This window comes from Heterodontus francisci, chromosome 5, assembly GCF_036365525.1.
Source record: "Heterodontus francisci isolate sHetFra1 chromosome 5, sHetFra1.hap1, whole genome shotgun sequence".
Classification (NCBI taxonomy): domain Eukaryota; kingdom Metazoa; phylum Chordata; class Chondrichthyes; order Heterodontiformes; family Heterodontidae; genus Heterodontus; species Heterodontus francisci.
In genome coordinates this window covers 1,728,158-1,744,156 of record NC_090375.1, presented here as the reverse complement: position 1 = coordinate 1,744,156, position 15,999 = coordinate 1,728,158, and the positions used below count along the sequence as shown (strand labels likewise).

Below are 15,999 nucleotides of genomic sequence, written 5' to 3'. Positions count from 1 at the left end.
CCTCCCTCTCCCACTCCGACTACCTCCCTCTCCACACGTCCTCCCTCTCCCACCACCTCCCACTCCCTCTCCCTACCACCTCCCTCTCCCTCTCCCCACGTTCTCCCTCTCCCTCCTCCTCCCACCTCCCCCTTCCTCTCCCTGCCACCTCCCCCTCCCTCTCCCACCACCTCCCTCTCCCACTACCTCCCTCTCCCCACGTCCTCCCTCTCCCTCTCCCACCACCTCCCTCTCCCTTTCCGCATGTCCTCCCTCTCCCTCTCCCTACCACCTCCCTCTCCCTCTTCCCATGTCCACCCTCTCCCTCTCCCACCACCTCCCTCTCCCTCTCCGCACGTCCTCCCTCTCCCACTCTCTACCACCTCCCCCTCCCTCTCCCTATCACCTACCCCTCCCTCTCCCTACGTCCTCCCTCTCCCTCTCCCCACCACCTCCCTCTCCCTCTCCCCACCACCTCCCTCTCCCTCTCCCCACCACCTCCCTCTCCCTCTCCCCACCACCTCCCTCTCCCTCTCCCCACCACCTCCCTCTTCCTCTCCCCACCACCTCCCTCTCCCTCTCCCCACGTCCATCCTCTCCCTACCACCTCCCTCTCCCTCACCCCACGTCCTCCCTCTCCCTCTTCCTACCACCTCCCTCTCCTTACCACCTCCCCCTCCCTCTCCCTCTCCCCATCACCTCCCCCTCCCTCTCCCCACCACCTCCCCCTCCCTCTCCCCACCATCTCCCTCTCCCTCTTCCCATGTCCACCCTCTCCCTCTCCCAACACCTCCTTCTCCCTCTCCGCACGTCCTCCCTCTCCCACTCCCTACCACCTCCCTCTCCCTCTTCCCATGTCCACCCTCTCCCTCTCCCACCACCTCCCTCTCCCTCTCCGCACGTCCTCCCTCTCCCACTCCCTACCACCTCCCCCTCCCTCTCCCTATCACCTACCCCTCTCTCTCCCTACGTCCTCCCTCTCCCTCTCCCTACCACCTCCCTCTCCCTCTCCCCACCACCTCCCTCTCCCTCTCCCCACCACCTCCCTCTCCCTCTCCCCACGTCCATCCTCTCCCTACCACCTCCCTCTCCCTCACCCCACGTCCTCCCTCTCCCTCTTCCTACCACCTCCCCCTCCTCACCACCTCCCCCTCCCTCTCCCTCTCCCCATCACCTCCCCCTCCCTCTCCCCACCATCTCCCCCTCCCTCTCCCCACCATCTCCCCCTCCCTCTCCCCATTATCTCCCTCTCCCCAGCACATCACTTTTCTACACCAACTCTCTCTGACATTGGGTTGTCAGCCCAAGCCTGGATATTGTACAGGTCTTGCTGCATTTCTACACAGACTGCTTCAGTATCTGAGGAGTCACGAATGGTGCTGAACATTGTGCAATCATCAGCAAACATCCCCACTTCTGACCTTATGATTGAAGGAAAGTCATTGATGAAGCAGCTGAAGATGGTTGGGCCTCGGACACTACCCTGAGGAACTTCTGCAGTGATGTCCTGGAGCTCAGATGATTGACCTCCAACAACCACAACCATCTTCCTTTGCGCTCGGTATGACTCCAACCAGTGGAGGGTTTTCCCCCCGATTCCCATTGACCTCAGTTTTGCTAGGGCTCCTTGATGTCATACTCGGTCACATGCTGCCTTGATGTCAAGGGCAGTCACTCTCACCTCACCTCTTGAGTTCAGCTCTTTTGTCCATGTTTGAACCAAGGCTGTAATGAGGTCAGGAGCTGAGTGGCCCTGGCCGAACCCAAACTGAGGAGTCAGCAGGTTATTGGTCCCTTTCAGTCAGTGTATGTGAATCCCATTAAACTGGTGATGCTGACAGTTTCTGATCACTGAATGCAGTTTTGAATTTTATTCATAGCTTAATACAGAAATTATTGTTTCTTACATCGGTTTCTAACAATCTGACGTTAGTGGTTCCTATTTCAATTACAGTCCTGAATTCTAGAGTCATAGAGTTATACAGCATAAAACAGGCCCTTCAGCCCAACGCAAACCAATTCATTCTCAAACTACAAAATTACAGGATGTGAGGCCCCTTTAACAGGATTGAGGGGAGCTGTCCCTTTAACTCGCAGCCTGATGGCCCAGTCAGCCTGTGTTCAGCCTGGTGTATCCCTGATCACCAGAGGAACTGTCCCCAGTCCAATTATCAATCTCTGGTCAGGGAATGGAACTCAGACAAGGCGACAATTGTGTGTCCAAACAGATCTCTACTCTCTGGGCTGGAGATGTGGCTCCTGATCACAAACCTGAAACTCAGTGGAGCGGGAAAGAGTTCATTTCAGATGGAGAGGGTGGAGAGGAGATTTAGTCGAATGTGACTAGGGATGAGTGATTTCAGTTACATGGAGATAATGGAGAAGCTGGGATTGTTCTCCTTAGAGCAGAGGTTACATGGTGTAGGGAGTAACATATCAGCATGGATAAATGATTGGTTACGTAAGGAAGCAGGGAGTTGGGATAAATGAGGGGTCTGGACAGAGTAGATAGAGAGAAACTGTTTCCTGTCGTGAAAGAATCGAGAACGAGAGGGCACAGATTTAAAGTATTTGGCTAGAAAAGCAAAAGTGACATGAGGAAAAACTTTTTCACGCAGCGAGTGGTTAAGGTCTGTTAGACAGTTATATGAAAAGGAAGGACGTGCAGGGTTATGGTGGAATAGAAGTGAAGGAATTGCTCTTTCAGAGAGCCAGTGCTGACACGATGGGCCGAATGGCCTCCTTCTGCACTGTAACGATTCTGTGATTCTATGAAATGGGTCTTTTTCAGGTTGGCTCGCTGTAACTAGAGTGTCACAGGGTTCAGTGCTGGGGCCTCAACTATTATCAATTTATATCAATGACTTAGATCAAGGGATCGAATGTATAGCAGCTAAATTTTCCGATGACACTAAGATAGGAAGGAAAGTAAGTTGTCAAGAGGAGGTTAATAGTCTACAAGAGGATATAGATGGGTTAAGTGAGTGGGCAAAAATTTAGCAGATAAGGTATAATGTGGGGAAATGTGAACTTGTTCACTTAGGCAGGAAGAATAGAAAAGCTGTATATTATTAAAATGGAGAGAGATTGCAGAACTCTACGATACAGAGGGATCTGGGTGTCTTGGTACATGAATCACAAAAGGTTAATATGCAGGTACAGCATGTGATTAGGAAGGCAAATGGAATGTTGGCCTTTATTGCAAAGGGGAATTGAGTATAAAATTAGGGATGTTTTACTGCAGCTGTACAGGACCTTGGTGAGCCCACATCTGGAGCACTGTGCAGAGTTTTGGTCTCCTTATTTGAAAAAGGATATCATTGCATTAGAAGCAGTTCAGAGAAGGTTCATTCAACTCATTCTGGGGACGAAGGGGTTATCTTACGAAGAAAGGATGAACAGAGTTGGGCTGAGACCCACTGGAGTTTAGAAGAATGAGAGGTGATCTTATTGAAACATATAAGATCCTGAGGGGACTTGACAGGGTGGGTGTTGGAAGGAAGTTTCCCCTTGTGGGAGAGACTAGAACCAGGGGACACAGTTTAAGAATAAGAGGTCTCTCTTTCAAGATGGAGATGATGAGAAATTATTTTTCTCTCCAAGAGCTGTTAGTCTGTGGAATTCTCTTCCCCAGAGAGCAGTGGAGGTTGGGTCATTGAATTTATTCAAGGCGGATTTAGACAAATTTTTGATAGACAAGGGAGTCAAGGGTTATGGGGGTGCAGACAGGAAAATGTAATTGAGACCACAACCCAATTAACCATGATCTTATCGAATGGCGGAGCAGACTCGAGGGACCGAATGGCCGACTCCTGCTCCTATGCTTGCATGTTGTGAGAAGGTTAAGAGGAAATTTAACAGAGGAGTTCAAAATTATGAATGGTTTTGATAAAGTAACTGAAGAGGAAATGTTTCTCGTGACAGAAGCGTAATTATCCAGAGGACACAGAAACGTAGAAAGAATTATGGCACAGAAAGAGACCATGGGCCTATCAACAGATTTAAGGTGATCGGCAAAACACCCAAAGATGACATGCAGACTCATTTTTACACAGTGAGTTATTGCAAACTGGGATTCGCTCCCTGAAAGGGCAGTGGGAGGAGATTTGACAGTAACTTTCAAAGAGAATTGGTGAAATACTTGAGAAGGAAACAAATTGTGGCGGTTTGGGGAAAGGATTAATTGGCTAGCTCGTTCAAAGTACCTGCACAGACAGGATGGGATGAATGGGGTCCTTCTGTTCTGCACAATTCACTGCTTCTGTCATTTCCAATCTCTCAGAGTGTGAGCTGAGAATTTACCCTCTGGCAATGCCAGGACAGAAAAAAACCTTGTACCAGGTGTGGGTGGTTTGTGTTAACGGGTTCTGTACCAGGTGTGAGTGGTTTGTGTTAACGGGTTCTGTACCGGGTGTGGGTGGTTTGTGATAACGGGTTCTGTACCGGGTGTGGGTGGTTTGTGATAACGGGTTCTGTACCAGGTGTGAGTGGTTTGTGATAACGGGTTCTGTACCGGGTGTGGGTGGTTTGTGATAACGGGTTCTGTACCAGGTGTGGGTGGTTTGTGTTAACGGGTTCTGTACCAGGTGTGAGTGGTTTGTGATAACGGGTTCTGTACCGGGTGTGGGTGGTTTGTGATAACGGGTTCTGTCCCGGGTGTGAGTGGTTTGTGATAACGGGTTCTGTACCGGGTCTGGGTGGTTTGTGTTAACGGGTTCTGTACGGGTGTGAGTGGTTTGTGTTAACGGGTTCTGTACCAGGTGTGAGTGGTTTGTGATAACGGGTTCTGGACCGAGTGTGAGTGGTTTGTGATAACGGGTTCTGTACCGGGTGTGGGTGGTTTGTGTTAACGGGTTCTGTTCCGGGTGTGAGTGGTTTGTGTTAACGGGTTCTGTACCAGGTGTGAGTGGTGAGTGATAACGGGTTCTGTACCAGGTGTGAGTGGTGAGTGATAACGGGTTCTGTACCAGGTGTGAGTGGTGAGTGATAACGGGTTCTGTACCAGGTGTGAGTGGTGAGTGATAACGGGTTCTGGACCGAGTGTGAGTGGTTTGTGATAACGGGTTCTGTACCGGGTGTGGGTGGTTTGTGATAACGGGTTCTGTACGGGTGTGAGTGGTTTGTGTTAACGGGTTCTGTACCAGGTGTGAGTGGTTTGTGATAACGGGTTCTGGACCGAGTGTGAGTGGTTTGTGATAACGGGTTCTGTACCGGGTGTGGGTGGTTTGTGTTAACGGGTTCTGTTCCGGGTGTGAGTGGTTTGTGTTAACGGGTTCTGTACCGGGTGTGAGTGGTGAGTGATAACGGGTTCTGTACCAGGTGTGAGTGGTGAGTGATAACGGGTTCTGTACCGAGTGTGGGTGGTTTGTGATAACGGGTTCTGGACCGAGTGTGAGTGGTTTGTGATAACGGGTTCTGTACCGGGTGTGGGTGGTTTGTGATAACGGGTTCTGTACCGGGTGTGGGTGGTTTGTGTTAACGGGTTCTGTACGGGTGTGAGTGGTTTGTGTTAACGGGTTCTGTACCGGGTGTGGGTGGTTTGTGATAACGGGTTCTGTACCAGGTGTGGGTGGTTTGTGTTAACGGGTTCTGTACGGGTGTGAGTGGTTTGTGTTAACGGGTTCTGTACCGGGTGTGAGTGGTTTGTGTTAACGGGTTCTGTACCAGGTGTGAGTGGTTTGTGATAACGGGTTCTGGACCGAGTGTGAGTGGTTTGTGATAACGGGTTCTGTACCGGGTGTGGGTGGTTTGTGTTAACGGGTTCTGTTCCGGGTGTGAGTGGTTTGTGTTAACGGGTTCTGTACCGGGTGTGAGTGGTGAGTGATAACGGGTTCTGTACCAGGTGTGAGTGGTGAGTGATAACGGGTTCTGTACCAGGTGTGAGTGGTGAGTGATAACGGGTTCTGTACCGAGTGTGGGTGGTTTGTGATAACGGGTTCTGGACCGAGTGTGAGTGGTTTGTGATAACGGGTTCTGTACCGGGTGTGGGTGGTTTGTGATAACGGGTTCTGTACCGGGTGTGAGTGGTTTGTGATAACGGGTTCTGTACCGGGTGTGGGTGGTTTGTGTTAACGGGTTCTGTACCGGGTGTGGGTGGTTTGTGATAACGGGTTCTGTTCCGGGTGTGGGTGGTTTGTGTTAACGGGTTCTGTACCGGGTGTGGGTGGTTTGTGATAACGGGTTCTGTACCGGGTGTGAGTGGTTTGTGATAACGGGTTCTGTACCGGGTGTGGGTGGTTTGTGATAACGGGTTCTGTACCGGGTGTGAGTGGTTTGTGATAACGGGTTCTGTACCGGGTGTGAGTGGTTTGTGATAACGGGTTCTGTACCGGGTGTGGGTGGTTTGTGTTAACGGGTTCTGTACCGGGTGTGGGTGGTTTGTGATAACGGGTTCTGTACCGGGTGTGAGTGGTTTGTGATAACGGGTTCTGTACCGGGTGTGGGTGGTTTGTGTTAACGGGTTCTGTACCGGGTGTGGGTGGTTTGTGATAACGGGTTCTGTACCGGGTGTGAGTGGTTTGTGATAACGGGTTCTGTACCGGGTGTGGGTGGTTTGTGATAACGGGTTCTGTACCGGGTGTGAGTGGTTTGTGATAACGGGTTCTGTACCGGGTGTGGGTGGTTTGTGTTAACGGGTTCTGTACCGGGTGTGGGTGGTTTGTGATAACGGGTTCGGTACCGGGTGTGAGTGGTTTGTGATAACGGGTTCTGTACCGGGTGTGGGTGGTTTGTGTTAACGGGTTCTGTACCGGGTGTGGGTGGTTTGTGATAACGGGTTCTGTACCGGGTGTGAGTGGTTTGTGATAACGGGTTCTGTACCGGGTGTGGGTGGTTTGTGATAACGGGTTCTGTACCGGGTGTGAGTGGTTTGTGATAACGGGTTCTGTACCGGGTGTGGGTGGTTTGTGTTAACGGGTTCTGTACCGGGTGTGGGTGGTTTGTGATAACGGGTTCTGTTCCGGGTGTGAGTGGTTTGTGATAACGGGTTTTGTACCGGGTGTGGGTGGTTTGTGTTAACGGGTTCTGTACCGGGTGTGAGTGGTGAGTGATAACGGGTTCTGGACCGGGTGTGAGTGGTTTGTGTTAACGGGTTCTGTACCGGGTGTGGGTGGTTTGTGTTAACGGGTTCTGTACCGGGTGTGAGTGGTTTGTGTTAACGGGTTCTGTACCGGGTGTGGGTGGTTTGTGTTAACGGGTTCTGTACCGGGTGTGGGTGGTTTGTGATAACGGGTTCTGTACCAGGTGTGAGTGGTGAGTGATAACGGGTTCTGTACCAGGTGTGAGTGGTGAGTGATAACGGGTTCTGGACCGGGTGTGGGTGGTTTGTGATAACGGGTTCTGTACCGGGTGTGAGTGGTTTGTGTTAACGGGTTCTGTACGGGTGTGAGTGGTTTGTGTTAACGGGTTCTGTACCAGGTGTGAGTGGTTTGTGATAACGGGTTCTGTACCGGGTGTGAGTGGTTTGTGTTAACGGGTTCTGTACCGGGTGTGAGTGGTTTGTGTTAACGGGTTCTGTACCAGGTGTGAGTGGTTTGTGATAACGGGTTCTGTACCGGGTGTGAGTGGTTTGTGTTAACGGGTTCTGTACCGGGTGTGAGTGGTTTGTGTTAACGGGTTCTGGACCGGGTGTGGGTGGTTTGTGATAACGGGTTCTGTACCGGGTGTGAGTGGTTTGTGTTAACGGGTTCTGTACGGGTGTGAGTGGTTTGTGTTAACGGGTTCTGTACCAGGTGTGAGTGGTTTGTGATAACGGGTTCTGTACCGGGTGTGAGTGGTTTGTGTTAACGGGTTCTGTACCAGGTGTGAGTGGTTTGTGATAACGGGTTCTGTACCGGGTGTGAGTGGTTTGTGTTAACGGGTTCTGTACCGGGTGTGGGTGGTTTGTGATAACGGGTTCTGTACGGGTGTGAGTGGTTTGTGTTAACGGGTTCTGTACCAGGTGTGAGTGGTTTGTGATAACGGGTTCTGTACCAGGTGTGAGTGGTTTGTGTTAACGGGTTCTGTACCGGGTGTGAGTGGTTTGTGTTAACGGGTTCTGTACCGGGTGTGGGTGGTTTGTGATAACGGGTTCTGTTCCGGGTGTGGGTGGTTTGTGTTAACGGGTTCTGTACCGGGTGTGAGTGGTTTGTGTTAACGGGTTCTGTACCGGGTGTGGGTGGTTTGTGTTAACGGGTTCTGTACCGGGTGTGGGTGGTTTGTGATAACGGGTTCTGTACCGGGTGTGAGTGGTTTGTGTTAACGGGTTCTGTACCGGGTGTGGGTGGTTTGTGTTAACGGGTTCTGTACCGGGTATGGGTGGTTTGTGATAACGGGTTCTGTACCGGGTGTGGGTGGTTTGTGATAACGGGTTCTGTACCGGGTGTGAGTGGTTTGTGTTAACGGGTTCTGTACCGGGTGTGGGTGGTTTGTGATAACGGGTTCTGTACCAGGTGTGAGTGGTGAGTGATAACGGGTTCTGTACCAGGTGTGAGTGGTTTGTGATAACGGGTTCTGGACCGAGTGTGAGTGGTGAGTGATAACGGGTTCTGTACCGGGTGTGAGTGGTTTGTGATAACGGGTTCTGTACCGGGTGTGGGTGGTTTGTGATAACGGGTTCTGTACCGGGTGTGGGTGGTTTGTGTTAACGGGTTCTGGACCGAGTGTGAGTGGTTTGTGATAACGGGTTCTGTACTGGGTGTGGGTGGTTTGTGATAACGGGTTCTGTACCGAGTGTGAGTGGTTTGTGATAACGGGTTCTGTACCGGGTGTGGGTGGTTTGTGATAACGGGTTCTGTACCGGGTGTGGGTGGTTTGTGATAACGGGTTCTGTACCGGGTGTGAGTGGTTTGTGATAACGGGTTCTGTACCGGGTGTGAGTGGTTTGTGATAACGGGTTCTGTACCGGGTCTGGGTGGTTTGTGTTAACGGGTTCTGTACCGGGTGTGAGTGGCGAGTGATAACGGGTTCTGTACTGGGTGTGGGTGGTTTGTGATAACGGGTTCTGTACCGGGTGTGAGTGGTTTGTGATAACGGGTTCTGTACCGGGTGTGGGTGGTTTGTGATAACGGGTTCTGTACCGGGTGTGGGTGGTTTGTGATAACGGGTTCTGGACCGAGTGTGGGTGGTTTGTGATAACGGGTTCTGTACCGGGTGTGAGTGGTTTGTGTTAACGGGTTCTGTACCGAGTGTGGGTGGTTTGTGTTAACGGGTTCTGTACCGGGTGTGAGTGGTTTGTGATAACGGGTTCTGTACCGGGTGTGGGTGGTTTGTGATAACGGGTTCTGTACCGGGTGTGGGTGGTTTGTGATAACGGGTTCTGTACCGGGTGTGAGTGGTTTGTGATAACGGGTTCTGGACCGAGTGTGGGTGGTTTGTGATAACGGGTTCTGTACCGGGTGTGAGTGGTTTGTGATAACGGGTTCTGTACCGGGTGTGGGTGGTTTGTGATAACGGGTTCTGTACGGGTGTGGGTGGTTTGTGTTAACGGGTTCTGTACCGGGTGTGGGTGGTTTGTGATAACGGGTTCTGTACCGGGTGTGGGTGGTTTGTGATAACGGGTTCTGTACCGGGTGTGGGTGGTTTGTGTTAACGGGTTCTGTACGGGTGTGGGTGGTTTGTGATAACGGGTTCTGTACCGGGTGTGGGTGGTTTGTGTTAACGGGTTCTGTACGGGTGTGGGTGGTTTGTGTTAACGGGTTCTGTACCGGGTGTGGGTGGTTTGTGATAACGGGTTCTGTACCGGGTGTGGGTGGTTTGTGATAACGGGTTCTGTACCGGGTGTGGGTGGTTTGTGATAACGGGTTCTGTACCGGGTGTGGGTGGTTTGTGATAACGGGTTCTGTACCAGGTGTGAGTGGTGAGTGATAACGGGTTCTGTACCGGGTGTGAGTGGTTTGTGTTAACGGGTTCTGGACCGAGTGTGGGTGGTTTGTGTTAACGGGTTCTGTACCAGGTGTGAGTGGTTTGTGATAACGGGTTCTGTACCGGGTGTGAGTGGTTTGTGTTAACGGGTTCTGGACCGAGTGTGGGTGGTTTGTGTTAACGGGTTCTGTACCAGGTGTGAGTGGCGAGTGATAACGGGTTCTGTACCGGGTGTGGGTGGTTTGTGTTAACGGGTTCTGAACCGGGTGTGGGTGGTTTGTGATAACGGGTTCTGTACCGGGTGTGGGTGGTTTGTGATAACGGGTTCTGTACCGGGTGTGGGTGGTTTGTGTTAACGGGTTCTGTACGGGTGTGGGTGGTTTGTGTTAACGGGTTCTGTACCGGGTGTGGGTGGTTTGTGATAACGGGTTCTGTACCGGGTGTGGGTGGTTTGTGATAACGGGTTCTGTACCGGGTGTGGGTGGTTTGTGTTAACGGGTTCTGTACCAGGTGTGAGTGGTGAGTGATAACGGGTTCTGTACCGGGTGTGAGTGGTTTGTGTTAACGGGTTCTGGACCGAGTGTGGGTGGTTTGTGTTAACGGGTTCTGTACCGGGTGTGAGTGGTTTGTGTTAACGGGTTCTGGACCGAGTGTGGGTGGTTTGTGTTAACGGGTTCTGTACCGGGTGTGGGTGGTTTGTGATAACGGGTTCTGTACCAGGTGTGAGTGGTTTGTGTTAACGGGTTCTGTACCAGGTGTGAGTGGTTTGTGATAACGGGTTCTGTACCGGGTGTGGGTGGTTTGTGATAACGGGTTCTGTACCGGGTGTGGGTGGTTTGTGATAACGGGTTCTGTACCGGGTGTGAGTGGCGAGTGATAACGGGTTCTGTACCGAGTGTGGGTGGTTTGTGATAACGGGTTCTGTACCGGGTGTGAGTGGTTTGTGATAACGGGTTCTGTACCGGGTGTGAGTGGTTTGTGATAACGGGTTCTGTACCAGGTGTGGGTGGTTTGTGTTAACGGGTTCTGTACCGGGTGTGGGTGGTTTGTGTTAACGGGTTCTGTACCAGGTGTGGGTGGTTTGTGTTAACGGGTTCTGTACCGGGTGTGGGTGGTTTGTGTTAACGGGTTCTGTACCAGGTGTGGGTGGTTTGTGATAACGGGTTCTGTACCGAGTGTGAGTGGTTTGTGTTAACGGGTTCTGTACCAGGTGTGGGTGGTTTGTGTTAACGGGTTCTGTACCGGGTGTGGGTGGTTTGTGTTAACGGGTTCTGTACCGGGTGTGGGTGGTTTGTGTTAACGGGTTCTGTACCAGGTGTGAGTGGCGAGTGATAAAGGGTTCTGTACCGGGTGTGGGTGGTTTGTGTTAACGGGTTCTGTACCGGGTGTGAGTGGCGAGTGATAACGGGTTCTGTACCGGGTGTGGGTGGTTTGTGTTAGCGGGTTCTGTACCGGGTGTGGGTGGTTTGTGTTAACGGGTTCTGTACCGAGTGTGAGTGGTTTGTGTTAACGGGTTCTGTACCGGGTGTGGGTGGTTTGTGTTAACGGGTTCTGTACCGGGTGTGGGTGGTTTGTGATAACGGGTTCTGTACCGGGTCTGGGTGGTTTGTGTTAACGGGTTCTGTACCGGGTGTGAGTGGTTTGTGTTAACGGGTTCTGTACCGGGTGTGGGTGGTTTGTGTTAACGGGTTCTGTACCGGGTGTGAGTGGTTTGTGTTAACGGGTTCTGTACCGGGTGTGAGTGGTTTGTGTTAACGGGTTCTGTACCGGGTGTGGGTGGTTTGTGTTAACGGGTTCTGTACCGGGTGTGGGTGGTTTGTGTTAACAGGTTCTGTACCGGGTGTGAGTGGTTTGTGTTAACGGGTTCTGTACCGGGTGTGAGTGGTTTGTGTTAACGGGTTCTGTACCGGGTGTGGGTGGTTTGTGTTAACGGGTTCTGTACCGGGTGTGGGTGGTTTGTGTTAACGGGTTCTGTACCGGGTGTGAGTGGTTTGTGTTAACGGGTTCTGTACCGGGTGTGGGTGGTTTGTGATAACGGGTTCTGTACCGGGTCTGGGTGGTTTGTGTTAACGGGTTCTGTACCGGGTGTGAGTGGCGAGTGATAACGGGTTCTGGACCGAGTGTGGGTGGTTTGTGATAACGGGTTCTGTACCGGGTGTGGGTGGTTTGTGTTAACGGGTTCTGTACCGGGTGTGGGTGGTTTGTGAGAACGGGTTCTGGACCGAGTGTGGGTGGTTTGTGTTAACGGGTTCTGTACCGGGTGTGGGTGGTTTGTGAGAACGGGTTCTGTACCGGGTGTGGGTGGTTTGTGTTAACGGGTTCTGGACCGAGTGTGGGTGGTTTGTGTTAATGGGTTCTGTACCAGGTGTGAGTGGCGAGTGATAACGGGTTCTGTACCGAGTGTGGGTGGTTTGTGTTAACGGGTTCTGTACCGGGTGTGGGTGGTTTGTGTTAACGGGTTCTGTACCGGGTGTGGGTGGTTTGTGTTAACGGGTTCTGTACCGGGTGTGGGTGGTTTGTGATAACGGGTTCTGTACCGGGTCTGGGTGGTTTGTGTTAACGGGTTCTGTACCGGGTGTGAGTGGTTTGTGTTAACGGGTTCTGTACCGGGTGTGAGTGGTTTGTGTTAACGGGTTCTGTACCGGGTGTGAGTGGTGAGTGATAACGGGTTCTGTACCGGGTGTGGGTGGTTTGTGTTAACGGGTTCTGTACCGGGTGTGAGTAGTTTGTGTTAACGGGTTCTGTACCGGGTCTGGGTGGTTTGTGTTAACGGGTTTATTACCGGGTGTGAGTGGTTTGTGTTAACGGGTTCTGTACCGGGTGTGGGTGGTTTGTGTTAACGGGTTCTGTACCGGGTGTGAGTGGTTTGTGTTAATGGGTTCTGTACCGGGTGTGGGTGGTTTGTGTTAACGGGTTCTGTACCGGGTGTGGGTGGTTTGTGTTAACGGGTTCTGTACCGGGTGTGAGTGGTTTGTGTTAACGGGTTCTGTACCGGGTGTGGGTGGTTTGTGTTAACGGGTTCTGTACCGGGTGTGAGTGGTTTGTGTTAATGGGTTCTGTACCGGGTGTGGGTGGTTTGTGTTAATGGGTTCTGTACCGAGTGTGGGTGGTTTGTGTTAACGGGTTCTGTACCGGGTGTGAGTGGTTTGTGTTAACGGGTTCTGTACCGGGTGCGGGTGGTTTGTGTTAACGGGTTCTGTACCAGGTGTGGGTGGTTTGTGTTAACGGGTTCTGTACCGAGTGTGGGTGGTTTGTGTTAACGGGTTCTGTACCGGGTGTGAGTGGTTTGTGTTAACGGGTTCTGTACCGGGTGTGGGTGGTTTGTGTTAACGGGTTCTGTACCGGGTGTGGGTGGTTTGTGTTAACGGGTTCTGTACCGGGTGTGAGTGGTTTGTGATAACGGGTTCTGTACCGGGTGTGGGTGGTTTGTGTTAACGGGTTCTGTACCGGGTGTGAGTGGTTTGTGTTAACGGGTTCTGTACCGGGTGTGAGTGGTTTGTGTTAACGGGTCCTGTACCGGGTGTGGGTGGTTTGTGTTAACGGGTTCTGTACCGGGTGTGGGTGGTTTGTGTTAACGGGTTCTGTACCGGGTGTGAGTGGTTTGTGTTAACGGGTTCTGTACCGGGTGTGGGTGGTTTGTGTTAACGGGTTCTGTACCGGGTGTGGGTGGTTTGTGATAACGGGTTCTGTACCGGGTCTGGGTGGTTTGTGTTAACGGGTTCTGTACCGGGTGTGAGTGGTGAGTCTTGATGGGGTATTTACCAGGTATGTTGATTGGTTTTGTGCCCACACACTGAGGGTTTAGTCAGGTAAGTAGGTGCCATTATAAGTGAAGGGGGTTTCTGACAGGCAGTGGTCACGAGGGTCCGGTGTCCATTTCTGGATCTTCACTCTGGAGCTGGAATCTTCATCAGGCCGCACGATCACCGTACTCCTCGAGGCCACTGACGGATCTTCCTGGAAAAAGTTGAACGGCCGGAGGAAAAACCCAACTGCGTTACCGGGGGTGCTCGTGTTTGGAACATCTTCTGAATGTGGAATGTGTAAGAAGCCAACTGTTACCCAGGCAACCAGATCCTGTAATAAACAGAAATACGACCAACATCAATAATCAACTGATCCTAAAAATAGTTAACTGAAAGCTGAATTTCTCTTAAAAACTCTCTCTCGGACTGGTTGCTGTTAGCTGGGCTGTGGCTCAGAGCTAGGCCCCTCACTCAGGCTGATAATGGGCTTCAGGCCTATCGTGGAGTCTCATTAATAGCGTCTGGTCCTGTCTGAGAGACTGTACTACCTGGTTGGTGATGTTTTCATTGTTGCGGATAAAGTTCTCAAAGCTGATGGTTGGATCCCACGGATCGTTTTGAAGATACAGACTGCTGCTGCACTCCTCCTTGTCTCGGAATCGAGTCACTGCCAATTGGTACCTGACAACAGAAACACAATGGTCACAATGGGGAAGCGCGAGGTTATTCACTATGACAGGAAGAATAGAAAAACACACTATTTTTTAAAAGTTTTGGAACTTCTAAGTGTTGATGTTCAGAGAATCTTGGATGTACTCGTACAAGGAACACAAAAAGTTAGCATGCCGGTACGGCAAGCAATTAGGATTGGAGTACAGGAATGAGGAAATCTTGCTACAATTGTACAGGGTTTTAGTGAGACCACACCTGGAATACTGGGCTGAATATTACTGGATCCTTGGTTTGCGGTGTGGGAGAGGTAGAATTCTGCGGGGAGAGGCCCGCCTCATCCCATGACATTGAGAAGGGCCCGCCACATATTGCCAGTGATGGGGGGACCTCAGTGCGGCCCCCTGTCACCTGCTGGCGGTCCCTTCATCTCCATATGTAAATTAACATTAATGATATTCAAATTTACACTCCTGCAGGCGGCGGCTGTACCACGCTGAATTTGCGGTCTCCGTTCTGCGTTCGTGCACCTTTGGAAATCCACACGGCGTTTCGAGGAGAGAACCTGGTGGGGAAAGGGGAGGAATAAAATTTCCAGGGCAGTGTGGGGGTGGGGGGAGGGGGGCGGTGGGTGGGATGGGGGAGCGGGAAAATCAATTTTGATTGGATGTGGGGATGGTGGGAAAGGGTTGAAGGGCAAAAGATTGAAGGTTGGGGGTGAAAGTTCAGTTATATGAAAAATAAATTGTTGGTCATTTTAGGCAATGAAATGCCCATTGGGGGGATGGTTGGGAAAGAACCTCCATCACTTAATTTTATATTTAATAAAAATGACAATGGATGTCCCTTTAAAAATTAAAATTAATTCTAAGGGCTTAAAGCCCTTTAAAAATGGTGCCGGTGCCTGTGCGTTGGCTCTGGAGGCCATTGCTGGGGATGCGGAGGCCGCCCCTACACGTCATCGGGGGTGGCCACTCTGGCCCCACTATTTAAATGAGCCCCTGCGCGTAATATCACGGGGGCTCCTCCTTCCGTGTCGGAAGGCCACTGAGTTGAAAGCGTGGCGCTGAGGAACACAGAGTGCGATTAAAATTCAGCCCAAAGAATGCAGTTATGGTCTCCATATCTAAGAAAGGATATACTTGCATTGGAGGTGGTACAGTGAAGGTTCACTAGATTGGTCCCTGGGATGAGGGAGTTTGTCCTATGATGAGGCTGAGTAAATTGGGCCGATAGTCTCTAGAGTTCAGAAGAATGAGAGGTGATCTCATTGAAACATACAAGATTCTAACGGGGCTGGATAGGGTCAACACTGAGAGATTGTTTCCACTGGTCAGTGAATATAAAACATAGGGACACAGTCTCAGGATAAGGAGCCAATCATTTAGGACTGAGATGAGGAGAAATTACTTCACTCAGGGGGTTGTGAATCTTTGGCTCTACCCCAGAGGATTGTGGATGTTCCATCATTGAATACATTTCAGGCTGGGATAAATAGATTTTTGGTCTCTGAGGGAATCAAGGGATATGGAGAGTGGGCGGGAAAGTGGAATTGAATCCTAAGATCGGCCATGATTGTATTGAATGGCGGAGCAGGCTCGATGGGCCGAATGGTCTAGTCCTGCTCCTATTTCTTATCTTCTTATGTCAGAGGGATGGGGAGACAGAGAGGGAGAAAGAGACAGAGGGCAATACAGAGATAGAGGGAGAGAAACAGAGATAGACAGATATAGAGAGAGAGGGAGACAGAGAGAGATACAGAGAT

General features: G+C 51.3%; 1 protein-coding gene across 2 annotated transcripts in view; it reads right to left on the bottom strand.

Annotated features, from left to right (window-relative positions):
* Positions 1-1,820: 1,820 nt before the first annotated feature.
* The window catches only part of aoc1 (amine oxidase copper containing 1), a 222,085-nt gene continuing 207,906 nt past the window's right edge, over positions 1,821-15,999 (bottom strand). For both annotated transcript variants that reach the window (XM_068031031.1, XM_068031030.1), the window contains 2 exons: positions 14,114-14,246; positions 1,821-13,896 (listed from right to left, as the gene is read on the bottom strand). In XM_068031031.1, the coding sequence (XP_067887132.1) occupies positions 13,621-13,896; positions 14,114-14,246 (409 nt within the window). In that variant the 3' untranslated portion in view covers positions 1,821-13,620. The remainder of the gene's footprint in view (positions 13,897-14,113; positions 14,247-15,999) is intronic.